Source organism: Typopeltis vanoorti, chromosome 19 (assembly GCF_054136105.1).
Source record: "Typopeltis vanoorti isolate ZY-2024b chromosome 19, IOZ_Tvanoo_1.0, whole genome shotgun sequence".
NCBI classification, from domain to species: domain Eukaryota; kingdom Metazoa; phylum Arthropoda; class Arachnida; order Uropygi; family Thelyphonidae; genus Typopeltis; species Typopeltis vanoorti.
Window position 1 is genome coordinate 4,723,126 of NC_143567.1, and position 20,454 is coordinate 4,743,579.

The 20,454-nt window shown below is 35.6% G+C and overlaps 1 protein-coding gene across 1 annotated transcript in view; it reads right to left on the reverse strand.

Annotated features, from left to right (window-relative positions):
* Positions 1–20,454, reverse strand: part of Dlg5 (MAGUK family member discs large 5) — a 440,912-nt gene that overhangs the window by 36,159 nt on the left and 384,299 nt on the right. The window contains exons 25-27 of the mRNA XM_090409542.1: positions 19,493–19,706; positions 12,905–13,149; positions 10,183–10,412 (exon numbers count right to left, since the gene is read on the reverse strand). Of these exons, the coding sequence (XP_090265668.1) occupies positions 10,183–10,412; positions 12,905–13,149; positions 19,493–19,706 (689 nt within the window). The remainder of the gene's footprint in view (positions 1–10,182; positions 10,413–12,904; positions 13,150–19,492; positions 19,707–20,454) is intronic.

The window sequence follows — 20,454 nt, forward strand, 5'->3', positions numbered from 1 at the left end:
TAAAATATCTTTTTCTGCTCACTAGTTTGAAAAATAGGTGCAAATGTTTCCAGTAATAAAGACATTACTTAAGTAGATATAATATTTTTAACAAATACATCCAGAGTGAAATTCCTTTCTTTTATATATATATATAACCTGTGTAAACAAATCCTTTTTTTTTTTATTTCCTAAATAAATCCTATTTCCTTACAGGTGAAACTTCTAATTTACCAGGAAAATTTATGCAAGCATATTTGATAATAGATTAAGAAAAATGGTGAAGAACAAGTTGGATTTAGAGCAATTAGCAGTTGTCAAAAACAGATTTTTATTTTATGAAAAAATGACTAAATCATGGGAATATAATAATGACTGTCCATAAAAAAAAAGCATGTAATAAGATATCAAGAGAAAAGCTGTTCAAAACACTAAATCCATATAGCATAAGTTACCTAAATTCCTTATGAAAATCAGCAATAAAGACAATGAAAATATGTAAGGTAACACTACTGAAAACAGTAGTGAACAGTTACACATTTCAGGCTATTTAGGCACACTTTTAAAAGAAGATAGCAAATTAAATGTCTATTCTTTAAATATGGAAATAAAAATAAATAAAATACATAAAAAATAACATGGAAATAAACAACATAATACAGCTGGTATGGTGAGAAGCTAACGGAGTAAATTTATAGAAACAAGACAGAAAGCAATCAATCATAAACTGTGCTAGTAGTATTCAAAATTGATCAAAAGATGGAAAACCACAGATATAACAATTTCAAGCAAAATCAGAGAATAGTAGAATCATGTTAAAAATAAAAATATGAAAAAGAACTTGGCATTATCAATGCTGAAGAACATGTAAACAGAGCTAATCTAATATAGTCACTTGAATTAAAAAGCAAAGATTAGCAATGCAAGCATTTAAAGCACAAATGGCAGGATCTCCTTAGGGAATGCTACCAAGCACATCCCCAGGTTGTGGATAGGGGAATGGCTCCTGGATACAGAGGTTATAGCTGCGAATAAACGGGGAAACCTGTGAATAAGCAGTCATGGACAATGGGATGGCATCTACCAACAGGAAGTGGTGAGATAGACAGTGGTTATCTCTATAAAAAGCCACACATTTTCACTGATGGGGATGCAACGTGGAGAGATGTAACCACCATTCAATAAGTTAACAGCCCGCTGGAAGTTGGGGCAGTAACAACTTTCATCCTGATCAGCGGAAGTTCACCATAAGTGACAACAGTGTAAAGGATACTGTAGTAGGAGGATAATCATGAAGAATGAGAAACGGCTAGCACAGTGAGCCTCTTTAGAAGACTATTGCTGGACAAGGTAGGCAAGGGGATACCACCTTGTTCTATTTTTCCCTATTAAGATAGCAGTATGGATGGAACATTCCAAAAGATAGTAAAGCACACAATGGTTCAATACTTGTGCACAGCAGAAGCAAGGCTTCCCAGATTGTAAACCAGCAAAATCCTTGTACATTCATTGGGACATGGAATGTGAGAACCCTCCTACAAATTGGAAAATTTAAAGAGAGAAAATGATAGATTAAAAATAGCCATATTGGGAATTAGTGAAATGAGATGGAATGGAACTGGAGACTTTTGGAGTGGTGATTAGAGAATCATTTATTCAGGTGATGAGACAGCAAAAAATGGAGTTCCGGTGGTTCTCAATAAGGAATGGGAAAGAAGAGTAATCAACTCAGTAAAATGTAGTAGCAGATTGATAATGGTAAAACTAGAAGCAAAACCAACATATAATAATACAAGCATACATGCCTACTAGCAACCACAGTGATGATGAAGTTGAGAGAGTATATGTAGATATTGAGAATCTAATCAAAAAGGAAAATAATCTTATTGTCATGGCTGATTGGAATGCAGTCATTGGTGAAGGCAAAGATGGTTGAGAGGTGGGAAAGTACAGACTTGAATGCCAAAATGAAAGAGGAGATAAACTTTTGGAGTTCTGCCACCAATTCAATCTGATCATTACTAATTTTGGTACCTCATACTTTTTGGTATGAGGTACCAAAAAGAAGGTATACTTGGAAAATGCCAAGGGATATAGGAAGGTACCAAAACAGATTATATAATGACAAGAAATAAATTTAAAAGTCAAGTAAAATCATGCAAAAGTTAGCCGGGAGCTGATGTTGATAGTGACCACAATTTGGTTTCATTGAAATGTAATCTGAAATTTAAAAAGCTGTCACAACCAAGGGAAAGGCCCAGATGGAATATAAATAACCTGAAAACAGAGGAAAACCATAGAAACTATAAACAGCAAACTGATGAAAGCATTAAAACTGGAGAGAGGGAAAAGAAAAACAGAGGATAATGGACTCATTTGAAGGATACAATCATCAAGGTTGCCAATGACTTCATAGGATTAAGGAACAAGCAAATAAAAAAACATGCATCACCCAGGACATTCTAGATCTAATAGATGAAAGAAGGAAATACAAAATCTCCCTAAAGGAAGAAAGCAAAGATAAATATAAACATATAAAAAATATGATAAATAGAAAGTGTAAAGAAGCAATGGTATACAGAGAAAATGTAAAGAAATAGAAGATCTAACAAAGACTGGGAGAATTGCCAGACTTAGTGATTAAAAGAGATGGTGACGTTCGAGTTGTTGATGCCCAGGTAGTGGGAACAGGGCACCTGCTAGCCTATAGCCATAATAATAAAGTAAATTATTATAAAAATAACCAAGATCTAGTTAGTAAGATATGGGAGGAATATGGGGCAACCTCGAGGTTTACCAGCGCCACCATCTCTTTACATGGCATATGGAGCGCAGATAGTTATATGAACTTAAAAAGGCCCTACAGGGCACACTGGTGACATGGCATTGCCACCAGCGAATGACTACAATGATAACCAAAACAGGCATAGGGTAAAAACACTTGTAAAGGCTTAGGCCTATATATCAAGTCTGGACGTGATGTAAGGGTAGTACTGCCCATAGCCAGTACAGAGATTAAAAAAAAAAGTGGTGTACCACAAGGATCGGTGCTTGGTCCACTGTCATTCAATCTGTACATTAATCATATTGGGAAGGATTTGACAAGCAATATACAGTTATTTGCTGATGATGCAAAGATAGGTAGGATAATCAGGAATGTTGCTGATATGTAGTCTTTGCAGAATGATTTCAATAGGCTGGAATTATGGGTATGGGAAAATGGGTGTCAGTAAATGTAAAGTCATTCACTTCGGCATGATTAGATATCAATTAGGCTAGAAGAAACTGATGAGGCTAGGGATCTTGGAGTGTTAATAGATAGGAAGTTGAAGTTTAGGGGCCATGTGGCAAAGATCGTAAATATAACTCAAAAGATAATTGTAATGCTGAAATAAGCATTCGCATGTAAAGTTAAGGATGTTATTTTGCCTCTTTACAAGGCCTTGATAAGACCACTGGGACCAATGTGTGCAGGTCTGGTCTCCTGGTTTCCGTTGTGATCCTGATATATTGGAGAGAGTACAAAGAAGAGTGTTAAAAATGATAATCAAGATTGTGGAATACTGATTATGAAGACAGATTGAGAATTTGTAGACTGCAGACACTAGCAAACAGGAGAAAGAGGGGTGATATGATTGAGACTTACAAACTTCTGAAAGGATCATACAGGATTTCAATTGATGAAATTTTTTAATTTATGGAGGGTAGGGAAAGGACGAGAGGGGCATCCTTGGAAGCTGAGAATGAAGGCTGCCAAGAAGGGTATGAGGGTTAGGTGGTGCGTGATTGGAATGGATTGCCATTGGATGTTGTGAGTGCAAGCAGTGTGAATGAATTCAAGAATAAGTATGATAGCTGGTGGGTCTGGTATGTGGCCTCCCTCGATGAGCCTCTGACTCCCTGGAGGTCTCTCTTAATAATAATAATATATAGTGGAAAAGATCTAGATGCCAAGGCTATAAAAGATGAAACAAGACTTGATGTGGAAGAAATTGGTCCAACTATATTAAAAGATGAATTTGAATGAGCACTGAATGAATTGTCAACCAACAAGGCACCAGGCATTGATAGCATCCCTTCAGAATCAATAAAATACTCAGGAAACATAACTAAGTCATACCTTTTGAAGATCATAAAGGATATTTATGAAACGGGGATCGTACCCAAAGATTTTACACAATGTTCTATCATACCCATTCCTAAAGTAAACAATGCAAACATGTGTGAAAATCATCGAACAATAAGCTTAATATAAATTAAAAATTTCCATCAATTGAAATCCTATATGACCCTTTCAGAACTTTGTAACATGAACTCAATCATATCACCCCTCTTCCTAATATTACATGCTTCAAAAATACTACTCAAAATTATACAATTTTAAGTAGAAATTGTATAATTTCTATAATGTATAATTTCTAGAATTTGTATAATGAAAAATGAAAGATCAGCTGCTGGATTCAAAGTTTCCAAAGATAGAATTACTCTACTGTTTTGTAGTAATGCATTAGGTAATTACATGACAAAACCAGTGTTTATTAACCAATTCTCAAATCCTCGTGCCATGAAAGATTAAAATATACACTATTTTAATTTGCCTAAAACATTTATGCATTATGTGCAATGAAGTTTAAGCACAATTTGTAATTTTTATACTATGCATTTGTTTCATAGTTTATGTTTTCTTAACTTACATGAATTACCTGAATTAAATAAAAATATATTTTTTGTTGGATGTCAATGTTGTTTATATAATTTAACAAAAAGATTTCAGAACATAACCCTACTTTTTCTATGTGATCTGAGACTCGCATAACACTATTTATATAACATTATATGAGAGTTACCTGTAATTTGCTGTAGGAATTCTTAAGAGTCAAACCAGAATACAAATTATTTGTATTCTGTTTTATCGATTATATGTTACAGCTGTGAAGTTATCAAAAATCTAATCTGTGTAATTAATTGTTAATATGGTTTTGTTGTGTAAAACTTATGTACCAGTACCTCTGATGATGTAAGTCTTACAACTTATGAAACTTGTAGGATTTTAATTGCTCATTTTTATTAAACTCTTTATCTGCATAATAATGTGGCCTCAATTCTGAAAACTTCAGAAAGAACTGCTAAACCACAGAAACTTATGTTTGCAAGCTTAGTAGCTGTTTAAAAAAATAATATGCATAAATTGAAAGAAAAACCAATATTTTTATTTCATTCTTAAATAACCACAATTACTAATGGGATATGTGTACTTCTTGGGCACTGCACAACATCTCAAACTCTGGTATGATTGGAATTGTTACCTGCATTTCCTCTTCCTTATTGATCTACTTTTTATCACTTCAACTGCTGAAAACACAGCTTCACAAAGACATGACAAGCAAATGAATTAAGATTCACTGAGCTTTAGCACTTAGCAGAGGATATCCATCTTCTATCAATATCCAAAACTCAGTTCCTTGGCACAAAGTTTGGGATCATTGCATTAATAGATTCCTTTTTTCACAGTGAGGCTACTTTTTTTTTATTGTATAACAAATGAACCGTGCACAGTGACAATTTGTCAAAAATGATATTTATTGATCTTTTAGACAACTCCTTAGTATCTATGCTTTCAAAATTCATCAGAGTATTCAACTTTGTATACAACTATGTTCCGTAAAGTTACCGTATTTGATTTAAGAGAAATCAAAGTTCTATACTTGACCATTCTGGAAGAATGATATTAGAATGTTATCTGAGCTAAAATGACAGATCATACAGGATCAATATGTTCCACAACTGGCAACTTGCATTATCCAAAATCACGGACTGAAAATGAGCCATGAAAGAAATGCTATTATCATTTAGGTCAACCAAAGATGGGTTCACGTCATTAAATCAAAAAAATAATAAATTATCTTCAATGAATGCAGTAAAAAATTTAAAGTATGAAACAATCCAAATGTCCCCAGTTATATTTCAACCAGGAAAAAAAAAAAAAAAAAAGATGAGATGAGATCTTCCCCCTTTTTCATTTCATGTTCTACCTTTAAAGTGTCCTGACCAATGTTGTATTTCAAATCAAGGTGTAATATATATATATATATATATAATCCAGTTCATCAATATGGATGAACTGGATTCCAAATAGATGTCAGTGATATGAGTTTGGCTTCTTATCAAGGTGTTTGGCTTATCTTTTATTATGATGCCTAGCATCAACCTCTCCATTTTTCTTTGAAATGTTGCTAGTTTATTTGCCAGTGCTTTTGTTAGAGACCAAGTTTCACAACCATATGTGATGACTTGAAGTATGCACTGATTAACACTTTGAGTTCCTATCGATGTAAATATACATCGATCATGCATGAACCCAGAATCACATTGATGTATATTTACATCACTAAATTAAAATCTCAGAAAATAATATATGCTTGAAATTCATCATCAGACTGTACTGTAGTTAAATTGAAACCTTCAGCTTCATTATCCATGAACATGGTCGACTTTTATCAATAAAAAAGGTATTTATATTAGTATATCGTAAAGCCTGCTATCGTACCTGACACAATGGGCTGGGCATATTGCTTGAGAAGAAGATCAACGATCGACAAAAGTACTGAACTGGATTCCACAAGAGGTAAAATTACCATGACGCCGACCTAAATCACGATGGACTGATATCATCAGATTTGCAGGGAGTGACATGAAAAAGGAGAGCCATGGACAGACAGTTTTTGGAGTAATCTTGGAAAGGCCTTCATCCAGCAGTGGATCTTCTTTTTCTTCTTCTGCAGCTTCTCCCACTTAAGTGGGATCACTGTTGATAATGAGTCTCCTCCACCCCTTCCTGTCTTGGGCTGTCACCACATCCAAGTTCTTCATCCTCAAGTCCTCTTCTACCAGCTCCCTCCATCTCTTCTTTGGCTGCCCACACTTCCGCCTTCCTTGCACATCCATCTGCATGACCCTTCTTCCCACATATTCATCCTCCCTCTGCATCACACGACCAAACCATCTCAACCTTGCCTCCTGTATTTTCACTCCTAAGTTTGTAACTTTCACTGTTCCCCTGACATAGTCATTTCTCAGACGATCCTTTCTGGTCACACCGCAAATCGACCTAAGCATTTTCATCTCTGCTGCTACTTCCATCCTGCTGATGTTATTTTTCCTCAGGACCACAGTTTCTATAGCATATGTCATAGCTGGCCTCACTACTGTCCTATAGATTTTGCCTTTCAGATTGATCGGCACCCTCTTATTGCATAACACTCCAGCCATCTCCCTCCAGTTCCTCCAACCCGCTTCCTTCTCAGCTCCTCCATCTTCTTCCACAGTTGAACCTAAGTATCTAAAGTCTCTCACCTTCCTGATGACATTTCCTTCCAGCTCCAGATCTGTCTCTGTCCACCACCCTCTGTGCAACACATATACTCTGTCTTACTTCTGCTCAGTCTCATACCTGTCTCTTCCAGTACTTTTCTCCATCTTTCCAGTTTAGTTCCCACTTCTTCTCTTGAATCTACACACAGCAAGATGTCATCTGCATACAACATTGTCCAAGGAGTATCTTCTCTCACCTCCTCTGTTACCACCTCCATCACAATATTAAACAGAAACGAACTTAATGCTGACCCTTGATGCAAGCCAACTGTTACTTGAAAACTTTCTATCTGTCCCAGACAGGTCCGAACACTTGTCTTCACATTTCTGTACATTTCCCGCAACAACCTGACATATTTCTCCGGCACCTTTTTCTCCCTCAGACACCTCCAGACTTCTTGCCTTGGCACTCTATCTTATGCTTTCTCCATATCAATAAATGCCAGATATAGCTCCCTTTGTTTCTCTCGATACTTTTCCATCATCTGCCGTAACCCAAAGATAGCATCTGTTGTTGATCTACTGGGCATGAAGCCAAATTGTTCCTTTGCAATCTCCACCTCCTTCCTCAATCTACCATCAAAAACCATTTCTAGGATTTTCATTGTGTGGGACATCAACTTTATTCCTCTGTAATTTTTACAGTCTTGTGCATCCCCTTTACCCTTCTAGATGGGGACAAGAGTACTCTCCCTCCATTCCTTGGGTATATTTTCCTGTTGGCAAACTTTCACCAACAGGTCCCACAGCAGGTTAATTCCCTCTTCCCCCAGTGCCTTCCATACCTCCACGGGAATTCTGTCAGGGCCCACCGATTTTCCATTCCTCTTCATGGCCTCCGTCACTTCCACTCTACTGATGTTCTGCACCATCCCCTCAGAAGGTTGCCCATCTCCTGTGTGAGGCCTTGCATTTTCCTCATTCAAAAGTCCCTCAAAGTATATTTTCCATCTGTTTCTTATGTCCACGTCACTCCATAATACTCTTCCTTCAGCGTCTTTGATCTGCCTCACATGTAACATGTCCTTTGCTGCTTTATTTCTACATTTCGCTAGTTGGTAAATTTTTCTCTGTCCTTCCTTTGTTTCTAATTGATCATACAGATCTCGATATGCCATGGCCTTCGCCTGTGCCACAACTCTCTTGGCTTCTTGCTTTCTCTCTCTGTACAACACCTCTCTGTCCTCTTCCACTCTTGACTCATCCCACTTCTGCTTTGCCTTCCTCTTAGCTATCACTGCCACTTGTACATTATTATTCCACCACCAACCCTCCTTCTGCTCTCTAATCTTTCCAGATGTCTCACCAAGCACCTCGATTGCACAGCTCAGGATTACTTTTGAATTATGTTTCCACCAATCTTGTACACTTTCCAGTCCATCCAAAATCCTCTCTAATACCCTCTCCCTAAAACGATTCCTCACACTCTCCTCTTTTAAGTGAAACCACTTAATTGTCTTCATCCCATGGCATCCAGAGGTTCTTATCTTCGATCTTATTTTAAAGTCTACGCACAGCAGTCGGTGTTGCTGTGCTACTTGATCTGTTGGAATTACTTTACAATTTGTCACAACCTTAAGATGCTTTCTTCTAATCAAAATGTAGTCAATTTGTGAACTGTTGTTACCACTCCTAAATGTTATCAAATGTTCTTCCCTCTTGTAGAAAAACGAGTTCACAATTGCCAGATCAGATAGTACTGCAAAGTCCACAACCTTCTCTCCTTTCTGGTTCATCATTCCCACTCCATGGCCACCATGCACCCTTTCACAGTCTCTATTCTGTCTTCCTATGTGTCCGTTCAAGTCTCCTCCGACAATCACCATCTCATTTTCTTCCAATTCCCTCATTTCTTCATCTAACACGTTCCAGAACTCATCTTTCTCCTCTGCTGTACAACCAACTTGCGGGGCATATACACATAACACGACCACCCGCTCTTCTCCAAGACCCAATTTCATTCGCATGATCCTGTCGTTCCTTCTACCCACTTCCAGTACTTCACCCTTCATTCTGCCACACACACACACCACAATTCCTACACCATTTCTTCCCTCGTTATTCGCTCCAGAGTAGAACAATTTATATCCATCTCCCAGTTCCTTTGCCTTTCTCCCCCCCTTCCACCTTGTCTCCTGCACACATAAAATGTCCAACTTCCTCTTCCTCATCATGTCTGCCACTTCTCTTCCCCTTCCAGTCATGCTTCAAACATTCAGTGTTCCCACTCGCAACATCCTCTCCACCTGCTGGGCTCGCTTCTTTAACCACACCCACCCTTGATGCGGTAGCCCTTATCCACTTCTCGCAGCTGTAGGGCGATGTGGCTGCGAGAGGTGTCGCTTAAGGGGTACGCCCTAGCCCTTATATCATTTTCTCTTCGACTCATATCATACTTTGAGCTGGCATTGAAGTTTTCCGACCGCATGCCCTTCCTGACATCAACCCTCGCATTTATCCGGACTTGGGACTGGCACCTACTGAGGCTAGCCTGCCTCCTTCGGTGGCTGCATAAGACGAAATGACTTAGCAAGATAGGAAAGACTCACCCCTAGCCCTCAAATACTCTAATAGTATCAGGGGGAAGGAGCAAGGAGAGGAGAAAGAAGAGGATGGACCAGTCTACAGAATAATATAACATATATATATTACATGAAGTAAGGCATGGTTCAGCATCTGGTACCTTGGGTTTGCCATGCCCGTACTCACTAAAGTGAGCCCTTGAGTGGATTGACAATAGATGATGATGATATATATATAATTGAAGAAACAACTGTTCTTTACAAATCATATAATTAAAACTATTCTGAAATGGAATAAGGTGAAAATTACTTTGTCATAGATTTCTTTAATAGCAGTTAGGGTAGTACATTCAAAATGATTTCCTCTTCGTCGATAATCGACCAGTTTGAGTTCTTGCAATCCTCTTTCCATCATTTGCTGAGAACCACGCATAATTTCAGGGATGCAACGCTGGAACATGAGTGGAAAGTCTTGCTCTAGTTGATCCACCACAGCTTCCATTAGTGGGCCAACCACCACTACAGGACGCATAGCTATGTCTGCAAGAATAAAGTACTACATATAAATAATCTTAATTCTGAATTATGAAAATAAGATTAATACAAAAACAAATTACTAAAAATGTATTTTAAAATGCCTTTGTATTTACATAGAGTACATCAGTCAGCATTTGACTGCTGCCGCTTGACTGCTGCATTCATAGTGACATATTGTCACTATGAATGCAGTTATTGTTATTATTGTAAAGTATTTGTATTATAGTCTAACCAAGTAGAAAATAAAATTCCAACATCTTTCTCTAAATCCAGAGTACTTTAATAATAAGGTGTTACACCTTTTGGCAACTCATATAAGTAAATATGACCTCTCCACTGCTTCTGCCTTAGTATCACCACTTCTAGGTCTGGCTCCCACTAACGAGACCTCAATAAAGGTCGAAACCTGTCTGAATCATTTTTACACAATTCAATATTGAAAACTCTTTCCACGCTTGAGGCAATGTCATGTTTGGATTAGATTCCATTTTTTTCCCAAAATTAATTGGAATGTTCGCCGAATATAATATGACTTTAATGTTGATATTATTCCTTGGTCGAGTGGTTAAATAAGTGGAGTAATATTAAACTGAAAAAAAGTTATTTTAATATTCGGATGGCTTAAATTTGTTGGGTGGCCTGGTGGTTATCTAAAATTAGTAGAATTTTGAAGTCCATTCTTTGTGTAACTTTCTACATCAGGTACAAAACACTTGAAAAACCAATTTTCAAAAATGCTAGCTGTAACCTATGCCTTTTTTTTTTTTTTTTTTTTGTTGGCCCGCCAAATAAACAAGTAAGGTGGACTTGTCGAGTCCTTTCATTTTTTCATCGCACGAGGATTTGCGGATCGGTTAATAAGTTGTTTTTGTCATGTAATCACCTGATGCATTACTACAAAACAGTAGAATAATTCTATCTTTGGAAACTTTGAATCCAGGAGCTGATCTTTCATTTTTCAAAATAAGGTGCGTTTTGGCATTTTTTCCCAATATAACCCAGATTCATCTGGGTTATATTGTGAACACCTGTTCTGCACTGTAACCATCTTCTTTAATGATTTTTAAAAGTTCTGCTGGGAATTTCTGGGCAGCTTCAACGTCTGCTGATGCTGATTCTTCCTGGATTTTAAGATTATACAAAGAAAACTGCTTTTTAAAGTTTTTGAACCAACCCTTACTGGCACAAAATCCATGCTGAGAGATTTCTTCTGAAGAATCTTGATCGAGTTCTTTTAAATGTTTATAAACTTTGAGAGCTTTTTGCTTAATAAGGTGTCTTTTCTTTTGAAGAATTTTCTTTTGAGTGCAATCTTCTATCCAAATCATTAGAGATTTCTCCATTTTTTCTATTAGAATATCGTGAATACGAGCAACGTGCTTTGCACTTACCATTGACCCAGCAATAAATAACACTTTCTAGGATTTTATGTTCATTTTGTTTGATTGTTCGAATTATTGATTCATTTAAATTCAGAGTCCTTGCAACAACTCCTGGTTTTTCTCCAATTTTCAACCGATCCAGGATTTTAATTTTTTCTTTGAGAGAAATGAATTTCCTCTTCAATCTTCGTTTTTTTCCCTTTCGTTGCAGTTTTAGTGGCCATTACAATAAAAATAAACTTTTACATAAAAAAAAAGCATTACATATGTATGTAACTCACAAGAAAATAAACTGCTCAGCTTGAGAATAACACACTTATGATTTTAAATGCGCTTTCCTGGCAGAAAACGAAGACAATTTTCAACAATAAACACTTTATACAGTAAACCCTAGATGGCAAACCTATGGCATGTCTGAGGATTTTCTCATCTGTAGATTACTAACACTATAGGAACCACAGATTCGTACAACTTTAGAATACTGTTCTCACATTTCAACCAGTGCACCCAACCTCTCTAAAAACACACACCATTATCCAGAAGATGACATCAGTGTTCTTAGAGAATACTGCCATTAGAGAGAGAGAGGGGGGAGGGGATTTGTGAGAAAATTTGTATCACATTCTCACAGATTCTTCTGTTTCTGCATTATGCTTTTTCTGGTAGTGAGGTTGGTGGAGTAACATCCATGCAGCTACCCTATGGGTAGCTGCATGGATGTTACTACACCAACCTCACTAGCACCATTTTTCCATTTTCCTTTAAATATATAAAAAAATGAGCAGCTGCTGGTCTGATCAGCACCCACACAGAGTTCAGCTTAAACTTATCAAAACCAACTTCTCATCCTACTTCAATCAATTTCATCTATTGCTTTTCTTCAGACTTTATCCATACTGTTTTCCACAAGACCTTTCCACTAAGTAATTCAAAAAGCATACAAACAGATACATTCTTTCTCTCTGACCACTGGCTCACACATGGTACTGCAAAAATTAATAGATTATTTTTGAAGAATATTGCCGATAGAAAGCAAGATAGTGATAACATAAAACATAATGAAAATAATTAATAATTACTACAAGTTAATTTATAACTGATTAATAAACTTACAGTTTTGTCTCTCTACTCTCTGATATGTTGGTGGTACCAGTTCCTCACCCAAAGTACCAGAATCACTACAGCTGTTTATAGATACATCAGAAAATGATGCTAGTTCTTTGCTGTCCCTAGAATTGCTACGTTGATGTCGCCTGCGACGGAAAAAACTTCGTCTTGCAGAAGTTGATCCCCTACGAGATCCTTCTACACCTTCCAATTCCCCAAGGCTGCGTTTCATAAGAATCTCTTCTTCTACTCTATTAAGTAATATTAAAATATAACGTTAATAAAATCAATATCCTGTACCAACCTGTGTGTTCTGAAGCACATATATATAATGGCATATATAATCGCACATATGCAATAGTCCGTATTTTTTATAAACAAAATAAATTTGTTTTGTTTGTGATAGAAGTTTTTATTACAAACAGTCTATAAATAATAAATAAATATTATCTAAACACAATAATATTGAAATACGCTATATTTCTCTTTTGTTTTATACTTCAAGTGATAATCAATGGTATACCAATCAAGGGGCATTATTTTTAGTCCTATTTATTTATATGTGATTATCAAAAGTGAATTCTTATTTGTAAAATGGCAGTAACAGTAACTATAATAGTTTATTTAATAAAATCACTTTTGAGATGATTTTACATGGAAAAAAAAAAAAAAAACTCAATGCCTGGTGCACATTTACCCAGAAAAAACTCACTCCTTTACAGGTTAACATTTACAAACATACTTTAAGGAAATACTTATGACAACAGCTGCCACACCTTATTTCCTTCCTCCATGTCTTGTGTACTTCTAGGAGGATCTATAGCTGAGCGCTGATTTTCTAGAAAAGATTTGACATAAGGATTCGGATTAAATTCATTCAAGGGTTTCCCATTTATACATATTGTCATTAAATCTGAAATATGTTTTATAGTGAGAGAAGATCTCTTCACCGTTACAATATTATTCATCACACTAAAAGCTCATTCGGCTTCAGCGCTGCAAATTACAATTGTTGCCAAAATCACTTTGGCTTTCTTCACCGTGCTGGGAATTTCGTTTTGTAACTTTTCAGTCAAAGCCATTTCCACTAAATCTCTAAAATCATTAATTTTAATTTCATATTTCAAAATAAAGTTTAAAGATCTTATTCTCTTTTCTCCTTCCATATTCCATGCTTCAGGATAACATACATTTAAAATGTTTTTCAGTTCTTCATCTTCCAAATCCTCATAATTTTTCATTTTTAAGTTCAAAATTACTTTGCTGCATGAATCTATCCTTTAAAGAGAGTTTAGTAATATTTCGTGGTAGTTTAGTTTGTGAAATCTGATTTTGCTTTCAATTTTGCTATTCCTTCAAATTCTTTTGATTTTAACATGGTATCAATTTTACATTCATAAGAACCTACAGAATTTTTAAAATCATTAATTGTTTGCATGATTAAGAAGTTGGCCCTTATAATACTTATTTGCAACTTTGTAGAGCTTCTGACAACAAATATGATAATTCCTGTAGGATATCAATCATTAATGCTAGATCTTTTAAAAATTCTAAATTGAAAAGTCGGTTTAAAAAGCCCTTATATTCTATTGTTCGATGCAAAATGCTTGCATAAAGCTGGGTAATTTCTCCACACAGCAAGAGCCGTTCGTAAACTGTTATGAACATCGGTCCAAACACATTACCAATCTTTAAAATTTTGATACCAAGGTTCTTTTGCAATCATATTTAATTCTCGTTGATTTTTTGGTGATTGATGATAAAAAGCATATAATTTATCCATAAATATTTCAAAATGATTAATTTCTTTAATGTTTTTTATCGAATCGTCTAATGCTAATTGTAAAACAATGAGCTATGCAATGCCAAATCACAATGTTGGGAAATTTTTGTAGAAGTTTGATTGCAACACCCGATTTGTTTCCTAACATTACACTAGCTCCATCAGAACAAAATGCAATGAGATAATTTTTAAATAGTTATCAGAAAATCCATATGAATTTAAATTAGCAATTATAGTAGCATGTATACATTCCGCAGTGGTATTTTCTAGTTCTACAAGATCTACAAAAATCATACATGGTTCAGCGAGCTCAACTTGTATGTGAATAACTAAAAGACTTATTTTCAATAATGTTGTCGATTCGTCTGCTATTATAGAAATTTTGCAAATTTTTTTCTATTATTTTGGAGAATATTTCTAATTTTATTTGTTTAGAAATATGCTCAACTATTCTAATTCCTGAAAATCTAGAATGCAATGATAATCCTAGATCAATACCATTTTTAATTTGCAGCTCGATTAAATCTGGTAAATCAGACATTGGTTGGTTTCTCTTCACCAAACTATAAACAGAATTAAACGTTTTTGAAGTTATCAAAATTTCTTTTTCATTTAGTTTGTCAATCAAATTTAGATTTGCTACATTCTTCATTTATTTTTATGATTTTATTATGAGCAAATGATTCATTATGTTTGGATAACTTTTTATCCAAAGATGTGATACTTGAGTCTATAGTGTTTCCATTCAGTTCTATTTTCATTTTTACCCATTCCCTTGATAGGTGACACCTTGATAGGTGACAACTTTTTTCTCCTTCAACACCTAAGTTTTTATATTTTGAGCAAACACGACATCCCAATTTACCATTTTTAACTTCTAACCACTTATACTGCATTTTGAAATACGTTTGCTTCTCGTTCCAGCAATCAAGTAAATGATTTTCTTTTTCTCCTCCAACTTGTTGCATATATATTGTGTGTATTATCTTCAACTTCATCTTCAACTGCAGTAGAATCAGCAAAATCACTTTTCATTATTTTTTCTTTCCCAAAAAAATTAATAAATTTGACTGTCTTTTAATGTTTCACAGGTAAAAATACTTTTACAATTATAAAAATAAAATTTGCTAAATATACAGTTTTTAAATTTATTATTTTGAAAATTTTAAACACAAATACTGATGTAAAACAATTGTTATACACCAGTGTACTGACGAACACAGAACTAATGTCCAGTGGAACAACCCGTTGATGACAGTTTTACAAACATTTGATTGGCTACTGGTTTTACCATACGATTGGCTACCAGAAGGGAGAAGAGTAAAGGTAGTGCATGCACTTATTTTATTTTCAAACTTGGGCGCATTCGTTATAGAAGAGTTGAAACAATAATTCCAAATAATCTATACACTGCCAAATAGACTAATTTTTGTTAGGTTACTATATGAGTTTGTTGTTTAATATATTTCATGAAAGTATGTTTTGTTTTTTTTGAAAAAATAAAAAAGTAAACAAGGAGCTCGCAAATTTATGAAAAATTTAACAAAGGGCTTGCGCGAGCCCCTTATAACTCACAACTGCTAATAATGCTAACCCCCCAAAAAGCAATCTGAACAACCCAGAAAATTACAAAGGAATCACACTAGGATGCTTCTGAACTGAACCATATCCAATGCCTTATCTGCTCAAAAATCAAGCAGCTTCAGTGTAAAACCTAAGCACTGTTGAACATGTCCATTGCCTTAGAAGGTTGCTAGAAGGAATAAGAGATAAAACTCTTCCCTTATATAAAATGATAAAGATAAGAATATCTTCAACCATGGTTATGTATGTGGTGAAGGGGTGGAAAAATAGGCTTTGGGTTTGGACCTTTTAAGTATATCTTGGAAGGGAAAAGAGAAAATTCTAGAACAAGACCATATAGATTGCATATCTAATTATAAGAACAGGCTAAGTGGTAATTTATTAAGTCTATATGCAAATGCCATGTCTATATGAAAAAGTGCATCAGAAACAAAGGGGTTGAGTTTGTTGCTTAAATAATTCGATGTGGTCTAAGATTGTTGGCATTAGCGAAGCCTACTTATGAGAATCAGACATGGTAAGTGAGATAGAGTTTAATGGGTATACTATTTTTAGGAATGACAGAAGAGATAACAGGGGAGGAGTACTACTAATATCAGATGACTTAGGTCCTGTTAGGGTAGAAACACAAGAAAACAGTAATGGTAACAATGTCCCATATAGCAGTGAGTTTGAGGCTATCTGGTGTGAAGTGGAGGTTAGCAGAATGAAATATATGGTGGGGTGTTGCTACAGACCTGACGGCTCAGTTTCAGGGTACAAAGAAATGGATTGCCAATTTAGCCTTATGGGTACTAAATGAGTAATCGTTATGGGTGACTTTAATTTTCCAAACATTGACTGGACAGAATAGAAATCTCGTGATAATAAAGAAGATGAATTTATTGAATTGTTGTGAGAACTTTCTCAAGCTGCATGTGAAAGAAGGAACTCAAAGTCAAAGAGTGTTGGATTTGTTCATACATAAGAAGGGGTCTCTGTTAAGAATATGGCTATTTTATCACCAATTGGTGACAGTGATCATGTTGTGCTTTCTTGGGAAGTATCTAATTGTATTGATGCTCTGATTAAAACAGGTTACATACTCAACTACAAAAGCTATAAATTATGATCAACTTAGGAGAATACTATCTTTGGTCCCACGATGTCGGTTAATGAATGGGAAACATGTCAGCAATGCATGAGAATCTTTGAAAAAGTGCTTAAATGAGGTGGTATCTGAATGCATCCCTAGTGTTTGAAGAATAAATAGGTTGGGAGTAAAATGGATGTGCAACCAAATCAAGAGGTCTACAAGAAGATGATGTGGAAAGAATATTGTGAGAATAAGAGTGAGAGGAGTTATGAAATATATAAGGCTCAGGAGAGAAAAGTAACGAGTATTGCGCGGAAAGCTAAATCAGACTATGAAAAGAAATTGGCAAACTAAAGGCAATCCAAAATAATTTTATCGTTATGCTGCAAGCAAAAAAAAAAAAAGAAAAAAAGAAGAATGATGAAGGTGAAAGAATAACTTTATTTAATACAGATGGTACTCGAGTGTCGAGTTTCACATGTTTGTATAACTCGAGTCTCAGCTCAGGAATGATACTACAGGAATGTATGATAGTTCCCTTGTATAATGGAACTATCATACATTCCTGATATCCTGATGCAAAAACTGATGTGTCAAACTACTGACTATCAGTATCTTTGGTGTGGTAGTGAAGATTTTAAGAGAAGTTGGTAAGAGCTTGCATACAAAAATGGGTTGACAAGCATGCTACACTCTGCATGGAACAGCATGGGTTTACTAAAGGAAGGTCATGTTTTAGCAATCTGCTCATATTTTATAACAATGTTACGGCCAAGTTCGATAAAGGGAATGGATCCACTATGATTATGTTGGATTTTTCGAAGGCATCTGATAGGATGTCACACAAAAGGCCATTGCATAAACTGGAGAATACGAGTATGTCAACTATCCCCTGATCCAAGTCAGGGGATAGTTGACGCACAGATATTAAAAAAAGTGTATATAGTGGGTGTGAATCTGTCAGATTTAAGGTGACCAGTGGTGTATATCCCAGGGTTCAGTCCTTGGGCCACTATGGTTCAATTCATGACATCAGGCAGGGTCTAACATCAGATGTGCAATTGTTTGTTGATGATGCAAAGACAGGAAGGGCAATCAGGGATACTATTGATATTCAGCTTACAAAATAATTTGAATAGGCTGGAAATTTGGGAAATGTTAGTATGTGTAAAGTTAGCCATGCACTTTGGCATGATTAGAGTTCCGACGGCATGTTATATTAGCGGGGTTATGCTACAAGAAACTGAGGAAGCAAGGGATCTTGGCGTATTGGTGGATAGGAATTTGAAGTTCAAAGGTCACATAGGAAAATTTACAAATACAACTCAGATGATAATTGTGATGTTGAAGCAAACCTTGACATATAAGGATAAAGAAGTCATTTTGCCTCTTTATAGGATTTGATAAGATCACACCTGGATTATTGTGTGCAGATTTGGTCTCTTAGGTTCCAAGGGGATAAAGAAACTGTGGAAAGGGTGCAAAGAAGAGTTACAAAGATTATATTCAGATTATGGGATCTAGATTATGAGGACATATTGTGGGTATGTGAATTGCAGACTGTGGTTAACAGGAAAAATTGGGGTGATATGATAGAGTTCTAGAAACTTTTGAATGGGTGTTATAGGATATAAAGTGATGAAATTTTTTTTTATATGGAAGGTGGGGAGAGAACACAGTGAGCATCCATGGAAGTTAAGTTTGTTTACAGTCAAGAAAGGGGTTAGAGCTAGATTTTTCTTCCAGAGAGCAGTGAGTGAGTGGAATAGTTTGCCTTTAGGAGTAGAATTTATAGCATGAAATTCATTCACACTAGAGTGCATCTAGTGTGAATGAATTTAGGGGAAGGTATGACAGCTGGTTTGGGTGATTTATATCCTCTCTCAATGTGGACTCCCTGGAGCTCTCAGATAATAATAATAATAAATTACATATTTGCTTATCACATATGATAACTCATATGTAATAAGCAAATATGTAACAGGATATTTTTAATTCTATAAAATAACTATTAATTCATAGATGAACTGGTCATACATCATTATTCATGATGATGCAGGACAATTTAATAATTTATAACCTTATATTTTGCTTATAACTTTAGCAATAATATACCATAGTATATTATTGCTTGTATTTGCTGTAATCTTACTTGTATTTGCTGGGAATAAATCCACACTTAACCTTCTGTCCTTCTTCATCCACTAGCCATGCTTGCCATAATCCTGGAACACCATTATACATTGTATTATCTACAAAAAGAATATCATCTTTATGCAATGTAAGTGAGCCATCAGTACTAGGACGGTCAAAGAGAGTCCGAATGTAAAATGAATCACCAGGTTGATCTTGTATCTCTGTATATCCTATAAAAAGGAACAGTTTTTTTGAAATAATCATTAATAAATCAAGTAAACCATATTCCAATGAGTTTGTCAATTATTCAAAAAAAAAAAAAAACTCATCTTTTTTATATATATAGGGTGTCCAAAAATTCACACAAGAAGTAATTTTGATAGAAAACATAGGTTTTTAATTAAAAATTGTAATTTCTTATTGATTCATAAAGTATACAGTATAGGGTTAAGCATGGAATAGCATATTGGGTAAATGGCCTCCACGGCTTTGCTGGCACATACGCACTCTTTTGTCGAAATTTTCCATGACCATTTTGCATAAATGTGGTTGAATTTCATTGATACAACGCTCAATTTCCTCCTTCAAGGTGTGGGTGGTCGTGGGCTTGTTGGCATAAACCTTAGACTTCAAAAAACCCCAAAGAAAAAAGTCCAACGGTGTTAAGTCACATGATCTGGGGCGGCCAATTCTGATCACCAAAACGGGAAATTACACAACCAGGAAATGACTCATGCAGTAATTGAATTGTTCCTCGGGCTGTATGGCATGTGGCACCGTCTTGTTGAAACCACATGTCGTCCAGATCCATATCTTGCAATTTAGGCACAAAAAACTGGATTATCATGCCGCGATAGCGAGCACCATTAACTGTTATTGCCTTACCAGCTGCATTTTCGAAGAAAAATGAACCGATGATGCCTCCAGCCCATAATCCGCACCAAACAGTGACACGTTGTGGATGCATTTGTTTCTCAA